General features: G+C 41.0%; 1 protein-coding gene and 1 long non-coding RNA gene across 10 annotated transcripts in view; one reads left to right on the top strand and one right to left on the bottom strand.

The window, feature by feature from the left end:
- prdm16 (PR domain containing 16) overlaps nucleotides 1–16199 on the bottom strand; it is a 184552-nt gene extending 168353 nt beyond the window's left edge. For 4 of the 9 annotated variants that reach the window (XM_044210527.1, XM_044210529.1, XM_044210526.1 and 1 more), the window contains exon 1: nucleotides 15849–16199. In XM_044210527.1, the coding sequence (XP_044066462.1) occupies nucleotides 15849–15885 (37 nt within the window). In that variant the 5' untranslated portion in view covers nucleotides 15886–16199. The remainder of the gene's footprint in view (nucleotides 1–15848) is intronic. The other 5 variants (XM_044210537.1, XM_044210528.1, XM_044210532.1 and 2 more) reach the window with 2 other exon arrangements.
- On the top strand, nucleotides 15826–17454 carry LOC122882784. The gene is made up of 3 exons (XR_006379459.1): nucleotides 15826–15965; nucleotides 16225–16305; nucleotides 16695–17454. It is a non-coding gene; the product is annotated as an uncharacterized LOC122882784 (long non-coding RNA).
- Nucleotides 17455–17761: the final 307 nt, after the last annotated feature.

The raw sequence follows: 17761 nt of genomic DNA on the forward strand, positions 1-17761 counted from the left end.
AGATTCTTGTATATATGCTTCCCAAAAGATACTGTGCTGGTGTGTGTGTGTGTGTGTGTGTGTGTGTGTGTGTTAGCATCCTAATTAACATGCAAAGGCAAACTGAGGAATACATGCGCATGTATTTGGTCACGCACAGACTCTCACACGCCCCGCCCCACCCCATCTTCAACCAAGCAGATCTACTTAAAAGGGATCGTATCAATTGTCAATGGCCATGTTTAGTTGTTTAGGCCCCTTCTCTCCACTGATGAGGACCAGACCATGGAAAATGCAGTCACCCATTAGCCACATGTTGCTTCTAATACTGACCCAATAAAATGCCATTCCCCCCCTGCCACGGAGAGTTCATCTGGCCTACCACACAGAGAGAGGAGAGACGGACAGGAAACAAAAATGAAGCAGCAACGGAGTGATACGGTGATGGACAGAGAAGAAGAGCAGGAGAGAGAAGAAAGCACTTACAAATAGAGATGTAACAGTGTCAAAGAATGAGGGAAGCGCATGGGCCTGCTGCTAATTTCCCACCCTGAGTGAAGTAATCTGAGGGGAAGATTAAGGTGAAGGAGTTATTCTTGACTATTTTATTAAGAGGTGCTTTAGGCGCTGGAAGAAGGGGCTTTAGCACTCCTCCAGCAGCGTGCCATACAATACAAGACAAACATTTGCTGTTATTTCACCAAAGTACTCTCAGATGTGCTGGGTCGGGGCCTTGCCTTTTGCCGCAGAGGAACTTGGCATCAAAGTTCCCTGAAGTTCTCTGAAAACAAAAATCTGCCCTTCTTTTCCGTGGGTCCTGCCCTGAGCCTGTGTCCTACAGATAAATAGCGATGTGTCAAAAGAAAGGACGGAAAACCTCACACCTAGCTTTTATTAAAATGGGAGGGAGCAGTGCGGATGAACAGGGAAAAGCAGAGAAAGAGCCCCAGAGAGACACTCAAATCTCTTTATATTAGATAAAATGCTGTCAGAGGTAAAGTGTAAACCTAAAAATAAAAACAAGCCATCTCTTGTTGCAAACATCTTTTAAAATAACAAAAAATAACCCAAAAACTATATCTATACTGTGTCTATGCCAGTCTTAGAAAAGTTTGTTTTTTTATGTCATACAAAATAAAAAGGACACTGCAGTATATTAAAAAAAAGTTTTAAAATAGAGCCAAGGCCGGCGACAGGCCAGCAGCAGCCTCACCCACCTGCCTCTATTGTCTGCTTTGTTATTGCTTCACCGTGCCATTCTTTAACACTTACTGCTCTTCAGTGCTGTTGAAAAACAAGACGCCTCTGTCAGTGCGTGTGTGTGTGTGTGTGTGTGTGTGTGTGTGTGTGTGTGCATGCGGTCATCCAAGTGAGCTTTCACTGCATTCAGGAAAATGAAGAGAAACAGATTTGCAAAGCCAACACGGTACTAAAACAAAGAAATAACAGTAACACCAAGCTGCATGTCTTCAGCTCCCCCCATTTTGACCAACATGCAGCTCCCAGAGTGCAAACATTTGTTTGGAATAACATCTTCCCAATTAAAACAGCTTAATTGACATGCCTCGAAAACCTCAGGAACTTTTGAGTTGAACGGTCAGCGCGGACAGACAAAAACCACAGAAGTGGCCGTTTCAACCACTCATAAAACACAATTCAGAAACCGGATCTTCCTCTTTCCTTTTCTGTACTCGAAAGAGAGGATGTGGCTAGACTTGATGAGGAGAGAGGTGGAGAGTGAGGGAGACTTGAAACTTGGTAAGCCTCTCCTTCAACCAAACTATAAAGAATCTAAATGAACCATCTCAGGATTTAGACACAATAAAGTCCAACTGATTAAACTTTTAAAAACACGAATGGTAAATGTCGCGTTTAGTAAATGTCTCGTTTTGTAAAATCGTCATTTGGTTCATCAATAATACAGGGAGAAATCCATCATAGTATGGAAGAATATATCAATTTCTCCATCGACAGTACCACCAATACCACAGCGCATATCAGACACAAAACATGTTTAGTGCCTGAAGACTAATGCTCTTCTTCAACAGGAGGACAACAAGGACTCATTTCATTGGAACACATTCATGCACATTCTCTATTAAAATGCATCCTGAGAAAATTGAGTATAGAATTTCACTTTAATGCCTGGAAGATTCAACATGGATGTAACATCCAGTTGATGGTCATTATGGTTGAGACCGACAAGGAAGAAGCAGCCCAGTTCATGACATCATCTAAGTCCTATAGGTGATGATGTGTGAACTGTACAGGAAAGGGCAGCTGTGGCTGGGAAATGACAGCAACACAGAGATACTCAGGATGCCCAGACTGGATGGCAGGTGCTGTTTAAGACAAGATGTAATTGTCACTGAAAGAAAGTAGGATTAAATCATTTATGCTAACAACAATAGCCTTAATAGCTGTTGGTTAGACGCAGCGATTATCACAAATTCCTAAATTCATACTTATTTAGTTTTGATGGGAGCAACATAAATGTTCCAGCGATGTTTTTTACATACAACATTAAAAGCCAGTTAAAACATTTCTTGAGCTAGCTTGGACATTGTCTATCTAAATCAAAATCCTGGCAGCATTAATGTTGTCTGTATACTTACATAAGCTAGTCCCAGTCTTAGGAATCAAAGCCAAACTCTGCTGAACTAATGTAACTTGTCTGGATGTGTGCATCTCCCAGTACCACCTTTTGCTTCTGCCTGCATTGTGTTGGAGTCAGTACTGGGCATGTGACCACTGTTATGCTGAACAAGGATTTGTGTGTGTGTGTGTGTGTGTGTGTGTGTGTGTGTGTGTGTGTGTGTGTGTGTGTGTGTGTGTGTGTGTGTGTTTTTTTACTGGAAAGAGTAAAAATAAAAACAGTACTGCAAATGACTTCTTCTGTCCACCATGCATGGCTTTGTGAAAACTTAAGGAAGACTGATAATCAGACTACACACTGTTGATCAGTAGATCAACAAGAAAACAGTTTCATCTCTCTAAAGTGTGTTTCACATTATCTTATTGTACCAGCCTAGTATCACTAAATGGAGTATGAATAACACAGCAATGTCTTAAGTAAATTTGCGGGTTGTCACAGCGACTTTTTTTCTTTTTGCGTATCATTTCACGTTATGTAGTCTGTATTGATTTATATTGTGCAGAGACAGCGTCATTTTACACGCGAATATCATAAAAAAAAACAATGTCAGGTGACGTAGTATAAAGAGCAACGTCCACGTTGGCAGGAGGTCAGGCTGGGTTGAATAAGCAGGACTTTCACTCAGGAGACTGTAGTTCGTGTCCCGTGTGAAACCAAAAGTCAACGTTGGCTTATTTTAACTTACGTATGTAAGTTAACTTACGCAACGTATTTAACTTACGTCATATACTTATTTACGCAACTTAACTTATGCATGTAACTTAACTTACGTAATGTACTTATTTTAACCCAAACCATTATCTTTTCCTGAACAATATCCAAGTTATCCAAGTAGTTTTGGTGCCTAAAATTAACCAAACTCCGACCGTTTCACAACGTTAACCATGTGTTTATTATTGTTAATACGTGGTCATTGTCAGGTGACCTTCGTCACCTGACAATGACCACGAAGGTCACCTGACTTCCTTGACATTCTTTCCTGCATATCCATGATCGACGTTAAATGACACATGAAATGTGGCATGCTATTAATATGCCATCCCGTGATATCACGTTGATTGTACCGATCCAGTTTATTTAATTGCAAATGTCTAAAATGATAATCAAACAATATAATTCTATATATATTACGTAAATCTCGGTGGAGAAAAGATTTGCCCTAATGAAAGAAACATCATGGTCCACTGACAGTTAAGTTAGCTACATATAAGTAAATACAAAAACAAAAACTGCTTAAGACCTAAATGTTACTTAAATTCTAATTCTCGTATTAAACTTAAGCCAGACAAAAAATCAAACCAGCATGTCATTTTGTTGGGAAAATTTGTTGGTGTAACTTATTCTCACTATTGCTTTTAAGGAAAATTTTGCCTATATTTGCGCAACACTCTTCTTTCTGGACCAGGTGAACCTGTGTTATGCTGAAAACCTATCCTGTGTGGAGAACATACAATTAATAGAGGCCGAGCACTTTGCCTTTGGGACACTGAGCATCACAGAGATGCAAGCTCGTAATAGAGCTATTTGTTTTCCTCAGAAAGCTGTCCAAATGCCCTCGCTGGGATCGCTAGACTGCACAAAGGCAAGCTATGAATTGGTCAAATCCATTGGGGCAGGGTATTGATTAGGCCTACGGCTAGTAGAACGCAAATATGCAACTAAATTAGATATTTGTGCTTGTGTGTGTGAGTATGTCTGTGTATGTGTGTGCGTGCATTACTGTTGCAATAAAATCAACTTAATCTGCATCAACCACTAGTCAAGCTTTATAAACCACAGACCTCTACATGCAATATCATTTTCAAACCACTTATTTTGAGCAAAGCCTATCACAAAGTGACTCTGCACCTTGATGAGGCATCAATCCTCCAAAGGTTTGATTTTATCTTTGATTTATATTTTTTTATTTTATTAGTTTATTTGGCAGGGACAGTGCTTATTGATCAACAGAGAAAAGAAAAACTGTAAATGAGCCATGAGCCATCTGCTGTCCCTCTTTAACACAAGACATACCGACCATATAAATGATGGCATATTTAATATTTTAAGATGAGAGAAAAACACCTTTTTCTTCCTGTTTTAACAACACTTTAAACAAGTAGTTCAAGTAGTTTTTTTCTCTTTTTTCAAAATACCATATCCAGTCTACTTAGGGGGAAATTGGGGGCTGTGACAGGTTGGGTGCTCCTTAGACTAACTTACATAATCTGACAAAATACATAATGGACTACACATACATTCATACATACTTTCTACTGCCCCCTTCATCTCTTCCATTTTTTGCTCACATCCGTTGCCCTCCCTCTTCGACATCTCCCTTTTCAACAAGAGCAGTTTGTCAGGGTCAGAAAGCAATTTAAAACCTCTAGTAATGAGAGTCAGTGAGAGAGAAGTGAGAGAGTGAGAAGTTAAAGGGAGGGAGAGAAAGAGAGATGAGGTAGTGGGGCGGAGAGAAGAAGAGGATGAGGAAGGAGGGAGGGGTTGGCTGGGGTGTCAGCCATCAAAGCAGGCCAGGAGAAAAGAAGGCCAGGTGCTGGTTGTGGGAATGTGCCGTCCATGGTTCCAGGGACCAGGGAGCCGGTGGGGGCTGTGAGGGGGGAGCAGGGTGGTAATTAGCCAAGCCTGGAGGAGAGAGAGGGCTCTCCAGGGCCTGCGGGGATAGCCCCTCCGAGAGGATACCATTTGCACTTCTACAGGAGCCGCCAGCCCCGGGCCACAAAGAAGGGGAAAAGGGGAACTATGGCGTCCTTTATCAGGGCGGACAAAGACGCCGCATCTTTTCAAAGGAGACCGGAGAGAGAGAGAAACCCCAGTGTTCCAGAGAAGGAGGGGAAAAAGAGAAGAGAAGAAAGAATCCTAGGACTGGTCAGGAGAGAGACAGAGAGAGAGATGCCAGTGTGTGGGTTGCAAAGCTAGACAGGAGGTTACGGTAATACTGTGACCCAGTCAGTCCTCTGAGACATCAGAAATTCACTGGTGTCCCACACACACACACACAAACACACACTTAGATAACACATAGAGCTGAGTTACACAACTATATTCCCAGTGCATAGCAACTAAAAACAATACCATGTTGTTTTTAAACATTTCTATCATTTTCCATCTCAGTTCCCATCAGTTTTGGAGGCACGAAGATACGAAATGTCTCTTTAACCACAGTTTTGCCACAAAAGAGATAGTTCAGTTTGCTTTACATTTCATCTCATGGGAGCTAAGAAAAGGCAGTGGATAAGGAGCCAAAATGGCCACCCTCTACCTTTGACATTATCAGGGAATCTTAAGAGTTTTGCCCTCCTGTCGAGCAAAGGAAAGCAGAGGTCAGTGACATTACTTTTACCTATTACCTTTGGAGTATGGCTGCACGGGGGGTGAATGGTGGTCTTTGAGGCTGTGAGTCTTTGTGCTCCCCGTTGGAGAGCAGTCTAACAGCCTTAGCTGAGTGGGGGCCAAAGGTCAGACAGGTCATGTGATAAGGCATTTCAGACCTGCATATATGGCCCCAGACTGAAGAGGCCTGAACAACCTCAACCCCCCTCTCTAAGGTCTCTCCTCTTCTTTTTCTTTTCTTTCCTTTTCTCTTTCCCCTCTCTGTCCCCCCCCCCCCCCCTCTCTGGACACAAACTGCCATTTGTTGTCCATCAGTCAGTAGCGCAGGGCCCGGATCGGGCCCGGTGCTGAAAGCTCCATTCACACACCCTCTCACCCAGGGATGTTTTTGCAATTCAATATTTTCACACGCAGGCAGCTTCATCGTTACTTTGGAACCGTACACTTGGCAGGATGAGGCTGGGGGCCTCTGGGACAGAGGGGCTAAGAGGTGGAGGGGTGGAGTAGAGGGGGTCAGCACAGAGGAATCCTAGTGTCGGGAGGGGACGGGCCTGCACTGGCTAATGGGCCATCTTGAAATGTTTTAGCCAAGACCCCTCCAACACCTACACACACACAAACAAGCACGCACACACACACTCATGAATGGTTACACACACACACACTCTGTCCTACTTATCGCTTCACAACCAATCTGACTCCAGGTTAACGAGGAGGGCTCTTATTTCCTTCACCAAATTTCTGGGCTAATACAGTCACACTATCCTGCCAGTACAGCCTTACTTTGTAAAAACCAAATGAGAATGGTTGTACATCTATTTGAGTGAAGTACATATCTGTCAAAAGGCACCTTTAAAAGTATCTCTAAATACAACATGGCGAAATTCAGCAACTTCACCATTTGCTGATTAATGAAATATACATTTGAGAATATGCATTTGTTTATACAGGTACTATACACAGGTTACCAGAGCGAACAGGAAATAACAGGTCAGAAAACAAGAAACATCTGAGAACAAAAGTATTAACTTCATGGAAATGTGCCTCGTTTTAACCAAACCATTTCAGGAGATTTGTTCCAATCCCACGACTGTGACACCTAAGGATTTGCTTAGCATACAGAGTGGCTGAGGTAAATGGACAGCCTGCAACGAGATGGAGCTCTTAATATATTTATCCTGCACACCACGCTCTACTTAATGAAATTAAACCACACCAATAGTGGCCCTTTGTCTCTGGGGAGTTCAGTAATCAACATGCCTAATTGTGTTGCACGAGGGAGGAGTTTGGTGAGAAAAGAAACTTGCAGCAGTGATGTATAGAAGCCCATTTTCAGCAGTGCTCAAGAGAGGTGGTCAAATAAGCAGAGGCATTCATCTGGAGACCGGTACCCCGCTTCCACTCTCTCCCCCTCTCTCTCCTTCTCTTTCTATCCATCATACTCACAAAGAAAGTTAGCCAAGTATTAAACAAATAGAGAACTGGTGAGCCCTATGCACTAGCGCCTGGCAGGGTCACTGGATAATGACAGCTCAATTACGGTGAATCTCCTTGTACACCCCCCCAGTACAATCCCCACAGCCGCCCCACCCAGCACGACAAATTTGTCAAACTCACCAAAACGATGGGTCTGACAGTGTAATCGCTAACCGTCCCCACCGACATGAAAGAGGTCTTTATCTGGCCAAATCAAAGAACCTGATCTCTGAGAGAAAGGGGTGGGGGGGTGACTAGAGAAGAGAAATGTCCCGCTCAGCCCCTGTGAGACGTGGAGATGTCTCTAATCCGCTTTAATGAGACACTGCGTGCCCATCTTTGTGGTAACGACAAAACACAGTGAGAAAGATGGTGAGGGGGAGGGAGGGAGGGAGGAGCGGGAGAGATAGATGTGAAGATGGAGCCAAGGCTTTGAACTGGCGGTCTGATGAAAGGAGAAGCAGGCAGAGGGAGTTTAGAGCCACGCTGCAGCTACACACCACTGTCTGTTTCGGAGACAGACAGACAAACAGCCCAGGGGACAGAGTAGTTTGTCTGCTTATCATATCTGGACAGGATGAGCCATCATCAGCAGCACCGGATTGGGACTGGGACTGTAGGCTGTGTGTGTGTGTGTGTGTGTGTGTGTGTGTGTGTGTGTGTGTGTGTGTGTGTGTGTGTACATGTGTGGGGAGGGGGTTGTTGAGAGATGAGCTACAATTTGTGAAACCACTACAGAAGATGAATACAACTTTTAACCAAAAGAAATAGTTTTGTTCAGTGCTATTCACTGAGAATTTCAAGATAATTAAGTGTTGCATTTCACCCTGTGTATTGATAACTGAGTGTATTTCTCAGCTGGTTAAAAGGGTTTCTGTGGTTACTTATATTCAAAGCAAAGAACTGTCTTCCACTGTAGTGCATTACCTACCAAACCAAACGACCAAACTCTGCGTGTGTGTAAAACAAAAACAAATGTTGTACATTTTAATTACAACTTCCTCAGAATCATTACAAAATACATTTATAAAACAATAACAACATATAACAATATATGAACAATAAGATCATATCATCACAATACGTTTCAGTGGAAATAATATTGATAAATAATAATATTAAATTTTTCCCAGCTCTTGCTAATTAACGCTGAAATTCTGTCTTCACGCCAAGATACACAGTGAACAGAGAACATGGCGTAAATGAAAGAGACGACAACATAAAGGACAGGAAGTTCAGCAGTAGATAAAAGGAAAAGAGCAGGGTAAGGACAAATGAAGAAATAAAAGGAAAGAGCGAGAAAGAGGGAGAAAGTGAGCTGGCTTATCCCAAACAATTCGGGATTAGACCCAGATAAGACTAGTCACAATGCTGAGCAATCCCTGGGATATCACAATGCAAGGGGGAATCATGAGGGCTGCTAAAACACGCTAATTAGGGACTCGACACATTTGCGTGTTGTTTTGCAAACAACACACTGTTTAACAGCGGGTGGTGCACAATCACACCAGACACACAGAGAGATAACCATTTAGCGTTAATCAGCATACTCAAGAAGTAAGGATGAGGTATTTCCTATGGGATGACAGTCGTGGTGTATTCTTAGCCCTGACAAGCTGGATGGAATCTTCTAGACACAACCCAGCGGTGGCAGGACGTAACTCGATAAGCAGCCACAGGTCAAGACAAAATGCATTTAACTGCAGTGTAATGGATTTTCATTTTTTGAACCCCCCTTTTCTCAACACATACTGCTGTACTGCTACTCGGCTATTTTTAACAAGACCCTGCCCCCATCTGCAGGCTAAAAATGAAGGGTATGAGGAGAGACGAAAAACAGGGTTCTGCTTAAAAAGAAAATATCAGGAATATATCTTAAATTCTCTTGGGCATGCCACAGTCTCCACTGCCAAGTGATTGGTAGATTGCTGTGTTTTTACAAACATGGCGGATGAGGTCATGGTGCAAAGAGGCATATTTGCCAACTGGATAATGTGAGGTCAATGTATCAATGGAATGAATGGGATTTAGAGCCATGTGCAAGAGCTTAATGCGATGGTATTTGTATGTCAACTCAAAATTTGACTTAGCCAGCATGAGACCAGGCAGGGAGCATGGGGCTGGAACTTGTGTGTGTGTGTGTGTGTGTGTGTGTGTGTGTGTGTGTGTGTGTGTGTGTGTGTGTGTGTGTGTCCAGGTGTAAGATGTGCCCACCCATAGCTATGCCAGACGTGGCCAAGGCCAAAGCTCATAACAGTGACAGGACCTCCAACAACTTTACAAAATGTTGCATACACTGATTCACACACACACACACACACACACACACACATACACACACACGTATTTAGCCAGCCAACAGTGCCAGCTCCTGCTGTTTGGATGACATTTACACTCAACCTTTCTAGTTTGTGATTGATTGGGGTTAAATCCTAACATTGCCCCAAAATTTGTCACCACTACGGTGTGTGTGTGTATGTGTGTGTCCATCCAGGATCCATCTGCATTACTGTGTATGTATGGTTTCTATGTGAGCATGCACATGTGTCACAGAGCTAAGGAAAGCCAGTCAAATGATTTCAAGCCTTTAGTGAGTCTCAGTTGACAAGAAAATGCAACAGAGGGTGATGTGAGTGTTGTTGGGGCATCACATGGCCAAAAGATGGATATGACAGGCAAATATAATATCACATCAAAAAGAGTAAAACACTGAGGATACCTGAAACAGCTAAATGATTAATAACCACCTCATAATCATAGAAGGGTATTGAGGGGTTTTCTGTATTTCGTAGGCATGCTGGGATTCATTCAGAAGTTGTTCCAACACCCACATTTCTAAATTATTTTCCCATTTTATGGCACCTGTACTTGACCAGATTAGAGACATCTCTTTTCCAAGGGACACTTGGCCAAAACAGCAGCAGCAACAGCAGCAGCAGCACATTTACAGCAGTAACTGACTGAATAACAATAAGATGGAGATAAAAGTATGTGTTCAGGGAGGAAGAGAGGGAGTCATTGATAGTGAAAGAAAACATTAAAAAGTTGGCAGTCGAACAGTCGTAAAATAGACTATTTAAACACATTATTGTAAAATTCCATTTGAACTATAGTCATATAAATTAACCTTCCCTCTATAAGCTTCAGAGCGCAGGTAATTCATAGAGTAACCAGTTCCTTACATTGTAATTTCTGCAGTTTATTCCCTACACAGGTGGAAGAGATCATGAAGGTTTTCTTTATTGGCTGACTGTTTCAAAGATTTAGGACTAGTAAGCACAACTGAGACTTCAGACTACATTGTCCTCCAAATTTCAGGGTAATATGAATACTTTACTGGAAAGAACATTCTTCAAGAGTCTGCTCCCACAGCAAATTTGAAGATATGGTTACAAAAAGCAATGCATCTTTATTTGTATCATATTATGTGAATCAAATATGGACCATATGTTACTGAAACAGACAGTGGCTTGACATTGAACTAACCATGACCAAAGCCTTACCCTAACCTTAACCATGGTAACTTCCCCTATGACAAATTAATATGTAAAAAAAAAAACAGGCAAATTTATGGCTATGTTATGAATAAAAGTGCCTTTACTTTTTGGGGGTTATGACAGAAAAATGTAATCATTTCATAGGATATCATATAGTATGCTCTGAGAATACAGTTGTCTTACATGTACAGTACGATAAGTAGGTACAGTAAAGTATTTCACTGAACACACATGGAGGAAGACTAAGAGTCTCACTGTTCACAACACACACTAAAATGTATCCTACATGTGCACACACTAGGATGAGGAACTCACATCCAACAAACTTCCATAATCAAGTACTTATGCAGCATATGTGGCCATGCCAAATGTGAACTGATGCAATTAGTTAGGCTACACAATTTTTCAATCCTTCAAAAATTGACAGAAATGGTCCTAAAAATCAGTCCAAATGCATAGAAAAAAACTCCCCAATTGCATGAAAAAGAAAGTAAATGAAGCGTTTCTGTATCAAAAACCTGATTTCACAAAATCTCTGCGAAGCATGTCGTCTTTGTGATTGGATGGTAAAAAGTATTTCTGTAAATTGAGAAAGACTAGTGTACAGAACCAACACACACAATCTGCCATCACCTGAATGGCTTCAGGTTTTGGGTGCAAAGATCCTTAAGACTGTGATTATAATAGCGGTCAAAGTCAGTCATTTTAGACAGAGATGTAAAACTGCAAAACTGGTGTTGCCTGATTCAGAGCGCTGCTAAGATCGTTCACATCATCACACATGAATGCAAATGGGCTCTGTGGAACCACAAGAGTCTCAGGTTTCCCACCGTGTTTTATCTATGAAAGGTCTACTGCAACAAAATAAAGATCTCACAGGTATTTTCATTTTGCATTATGTCCGGCACTCCTGGCATTCAAAATAAAATAAAATAAATAAATGGTTTTATGTCTAAAGCCATAAAGGATAATAATTAGCCTTCATCAATTAGCAACAGTATTGGAATTACAAATTAAACTGAACAGAAAATTATGCTGCACCATGAGGAAGTCTTCTGAAACTATCAAAGTAAGAGTCATCAACATGATTTCTATGAATTTCTGTTGTCTTCATTGGCTCACTGATGCTCTAACTTCAAAATAAAAGCAACTAAAACTGAGAGATTTACAGTTTTATAAAAGTACCAAAAACTCACTACTTACTACAAAGTCACTACCATACATTACACTGACATTACATATCCTTTTCATTTGATGATCCTATCATTTTTATGTTCAGGCTCTAATCTGTGAACATGGTGGAGTGCTATCTGACAAACATTACAGCTGCATAGCAGTAATACATGGGAGGCTGCAAGGGACTCTGAACGTTTAGCCAGAAGTTCAACATAGCTACCATTGTTAGTTTTAAAGTGTTATGGGTTGGGTTTTATTACTTCTGTCAAAACATCAGAAGCTGTTGAGCCAGGCCAAGTTCATGACTGGGAGTCCATCTAGGCTATTAAGGGGCATTTAACACAAAGATCAATAGGATATCTGGCAATTAGTATATATAGGCCAGAAAGAGAGAGAGAGAAAGTGTGTGCATTTGTTCAGTGTGGAGGGTTTGGAGAGGGAGGTGGTGGTGGTCATTTTGTGCAAAATCGGCATAAAACAAAAAAAAGAACAAAAATGAGGTCATGTGGCGTGTGGCGCTACCTTTAATTTTATTGACTTGACAATGCAGACGGCCCCAGTAACTAAAATAGGTTTAGAAAATCAATAAGGTGTGTAAGCTGCGGTCAGAATCAGTGTGGATTCAACACCTTTCTGCTCAACTGGCTGTGTGTAAAGCTGTTACATGTTTCTATTTTAATTATATTTCTTTGGGTTTCTGTGGAGACGTTGTTTCGCGGTTGTAAGCGTGCAGTACAGCGAGAGTGTGTTTATGTGTGTGTGTCTATTTGTCTCACCTGTACATGGAAAATACCGGGGGGGGGGGTGGCTGTACACTCGCTCAACTGGAAGTCTTAATTGATCCAAAGCCAATTTAAAGCTACATATGGACCGAGCAGAATACCACAATAAAACAGCCGCAAGGTGTTACTTTTCACATACAAACAGCCCTCTGCAGCGCACAGAAATACACACAGATATGGACTATGGTTGATATGAACTCAATGCAAAAAGCAAATTCATTGTCACGTTGGTGCTGTATTCTCTGCTAGATTGCCTGTGTCGATTTTTTTCTTTTTGTCGTTGTTGTTTTTAAGATAACAATTCTCATATCAAAGCCGTTATAATATGATGTGGTGTTAGGGCTCCTGCGTCGGAGGATTTCTTCCCTTATTAAAACAAATAAAATACTATTTAATATTTTAAATTCATAATGATCAATAAACTACTGTATAGTAGAGAGAGAGAGAGAGAAAATTAAATATAATAAAAAACAATAAGGTGTGTAGCTTTTGATCTCAAATTAAACTCTCTATAAGGCATTTCATATTATATAATATTAGCGTGTGGGGAACCGAGAAAGGAAAGTGATATTTTTTTAAAAACAAAAAAAAACCCACCTGTGAGGGGATATCACATTATACTCCAAACACACTCACTTAATCCTGACCCCCAAAGCATTATGTAAACAACCCAGAACGACTGCATACTAATCAATGCGAGACCCTAATAAAACACACTCATATATTCATATTCTACATGTGGGACTGCGGAGTCACAAGTTTCTGAGTCGTGGCCTCTAACGTGTAGGCTAGTCTGTGTGTGCAATCTGCCGAGAGAATGAAATATAGACGAGGGTTAAAAATAAATGATAAAGCAGCTGGTGAATATTGCTGTAGGCCTTCTGTATCCAGCAAGCCTACAGGAGAGCATTTTACCTAAGCCGCAGAAAAGGGGGGGAAAGGAGGGTGGAATATACTGTTAAGAAGAGCGAAATATATACATATATATATATATATATTTCATGCCTGCTGTCTGCTCTGTTTTTCTCTCCTGCCGCTGCAACGCAACAGATCTGAGGCCTCTGGACTGGCAGAGGCTTCCAGTGGTCCGATGTGCTACAAGGCCAGGTATTTGTGTTCATTAGCACCCGGATCAACAGACTATCAAGGATGTTCAGAGATCAAGACCAAGTGCAATTACTGGCAAGAAGCAGGATCCTCGACATGTCTAAGTATTTTTCACAAAGTAGCCCAATTAGCGTTTTGCTTTTCGTTCCTTTTCTTTTCTTTTCTTTTCTGTCTTTGTCTTAAACTTAGGCTACGGGAACTTGATCCCTGTGCACCAATCATGGTGCACGAGTACATGCTGGAGTAATAAGGTAATAACAAGCAAAAAAAAAAAAAAAAAAAAAAAAAAAAAAAACAAGCGTTGGTCATCCTTTGTATTATTTAGCTGACTGCATGCCTGCTGAAACCCTTACTGAACATTTAATAATAATCCTATCAGATTTAATTAGGTACCTTTTAAGTGCAAGCTCATTTAAAGTACACACGTTTTACGTTTGTTTTAAAAGTTGTGCACAAATATTTATTTCACTTCAGGTTTGAAATGTCAATTTTAGAGTGTTTTTAAAAAAAAAAAAAAGCCTGAATTATGTCTAGTATAAAGATCGAGGTTCACATTAAAATAAGAAAGCGAGTGGAATTGGCAAAGTTACAAAGCTTTTAAATGCCTGTAAACATGTAATCAAGCATGTACCACATATAAACAATAACAGGTATATTTTAAATTAATTATTTTTTAATAAGCTTGTCCTAAAAATAAATACATGGCTAAATATGTCCTGTGTTTTAGCTCTGCATTTTCACAAAACTAAAAATCGAAATTCACTGTGGATAAAATATAACACACTCATTAAGACAAAAGCAAATGCGAACAGGCCTACATAAATCGTTAACTTGTTAAGCAATCGTCTTTCAAATGAATTGTGGATTGACCCACATAATTGGCAGTGGAAAACAAACTGCATTCATGCAGGAATAAAGAAGACGGTGTCAGTAAACACGATTCATAAATCAACCCACCAAAATAAAAAAAAATGTCAAACAATAAACATGGTCCATTTCCAACAACTAAGTGCTCGTGTTCACAAAACTGAATACATGAATTTTCCGTGTGACGCGAGCAGCAGTCCACTAAGTAGTAGTATGGGCGCTTTCTTGCACAAAACGCATTATTGATTGGCATTCCCTGGAGGAGGAACCAGCCTGCAGCAGTCCGAGGGCCCGGGGACAAAACAAAGTTGCCGGAGAGCGATATCTTCTGCGGTTCAAGCAGGACCGACTAAAAATCAAAACAAAAAAAAATCTGCATTCAAATATTGCTCTTTGTGTCAAAAATTCACATCGTGGCGTCTCCGTTTGCAGGCGAGTGAAAGAGTGCGCTCAGCTCGGAGTGAGCTCTGCAGCAGCTCGCAGCAGAGCAGTGCTACAGCGCCCACTATTTCAAAAACCGGGAATATTATTTCACAAGACTTGGTACGGCTCTATAAAGAAGTTACTATCCATTTCGACAACTTTTCTTGGTAACTTTCGGGAAACGAATATGCGCCTCCGCTGAACCTCCGACATCCGAAAAGAGCAAATTACTAGATCGAGCTCAGATTTGAACGGCAATGTTTATCTCTGCTTTTATAGGAGTGTAATCAACTAAAGCACCAGCGGCGTTTCTCATCACACATTAAACTTTCTGACACTGGGAACCAACGAAGCCAAGACCGCAGCATGCAGGGAAACGAGACTGAGTAGCCGGAGCGGGACACATTTTTAGCAGAAAAGTTAACTCCGGACAAAGAGTGGCCCCCTCCTCTCTTAAGGATATGACAAATGACAAGGACACATTGGACATCTACAGACCCAGGAGTTTGGAGCCGGCGGCTGAAAGCGATAAGAAGGGGAAAAAAGAAGACCTACTTTTGGCCAGTTTTCTCGCCCTCGCCTTGGATCTCATCTTGTCGGCTTGTAGATTCCTCTCGTCGTCCTCCGTGAGCCCAGAAGCAGCAACAACACTATCTTCATCTCACCAGCATTGTCAGTTTGGACACCTTCGCACATGCGCACAGGCCATTCAATCTGACACCCTCGCCAGGGCCAAAAAACTTTCCAATGTATTCATCATCATCACTTTTTTGTCCTATCGTCTCCCCTTTAGATCACTTATCTCTTCCCCTCCTCCTCTTCCTCCTCCTCCTGCTCTCCCCTCACCATCTCACCTTCCTTCCCTCCCCCTTACCATCCCCTTACCCTCGTCCCCCTCCTCACCCCGTCAACCCCCACCCACCCCATTCAGCTCCTGCCAGCACCTTCTTGGATTTTTACCCCTTTAACAGCAACAACTTGGTTTTCTCTAACCGGCGGTGGATACAGTGAGGTATGGTGAGGTCGAGGTTATATTATAATAATGGAAATGCACCTGAATTACTATTATTACTATTATTATTATTATTATAGTTTATCATGTTTCCTCCTAATATTTATATTTTTGCCATAAAATGTTTACAAAATAATTTTCTTTCTGAAATTAAGGACCTACAGAAACTTTGTATTTAGGCTGTTGACGCGGCTGATGTTGTGCCAACAAGTGCTCGAATTGCAGAGGTTATTTTTAACTTCATTAATGCACATGCAGGCGTAAATAGGTGCAAGACTCGATTGGAGTTGTACTTTACAGGCTATGATTGGGCTTGTGTGTGTGTGTGTGTGTGTGTGTGTGTGTGTGTGTGTGTGTGTGTGTGTGTGTGTAAACCTTGTTGCCCTCAGGACAAGCTGCGGCCAGCAGCTGTTTGACGCATGCATGGAGCCTCCGCCAGCAGAGACCGTACCGGGGAGAAGTCCAGGCTTCTTTTTTGTTTTTTGTTTTTTGTCTTTCCTCCAATGTATTCACATTTGTAACTATCGTATTTTGCACAGCAGTTATTTCTTGGAGAAGTGTTTGTGTTCGCTGTTAGCGCCACTGTGCCGCGTAAAGTCAAGCGCAGATCACCTGAACGAAGGTGGATAGTCTGCAGACTTTCTCTGTGTAAGACTTTTGCCTTGCACCTGTTTGTTTGTTTGCTGCAGGCAAGAGGAGACAGTCTTTACGTTAGTCTGTGCATCCAGCAGTCTGATGTAGCCTGAAGGACTACAGGTAATTTTTAGATTTTTTTTTACGAAGTATTTATTCAAACACAAATATCTATCTATCTATCTATCTATCTATCTATCTATCTATCTATCTATCTATATATATATATATATATATATATATATATATATATATATATATATATATATAGTATTACAAGTACATAATTCTGCAGCATCATTTTTTACTAACTTGTATGTTAATATTGAAGATGCAATTTAGGCGATTTGCTGTATTTATATGAGGCAAATGAGTAACATTTTATTATACAATTTATTAATCTTGTTGCAAACAATTTTGCATGACTCCAAATTTGTGACATACTTTATGGCAACCAAAGTTATTGTTATTAGTACTATTATTATTTCATTAAATAACATTGCATTGATAAATCAACGCTGTATATTTTTTGTTGTTATTGACCGAGATATATATATAAAAATATATCATTTCTAAAAAGAAACAAAAGGAGGCTTGATCTTGATAGAAGTTGTGGATATTCAAATGTATTTGTATTTTATTATTTAGAAAAGTAGGCCTACAGTTTGATTGCGGTAGGCTGGTCGTCATATTCATGTGGTGCCTGGGCCTTTAGCCTAAATGTCATATGGGAATGGTTTCCGTCTAGTTTGGCTGAATAAAGGCGGCTCTATGTTGGAGCCTATTAAAAGATCGGTGGTGATGGAGCAACTGCAGTCTGCTG

The sequence above is a fragment of the Siniperca chuatsi genome, linkage group LG10 (assembly GCF_020085105.1).
Source record: "Siniperca chuatsi isolate FFG_IHB_CAS linkage group LG10, ASM2008510v1, whole genome shotgun sequence".
NCBI classification, from domain to species: Eukaryota; Metazoa; Chordata; class Actinopteri; order Centrarchiformes; family Sinipercidae; genus Siniperca; species Siniperca chuatsi.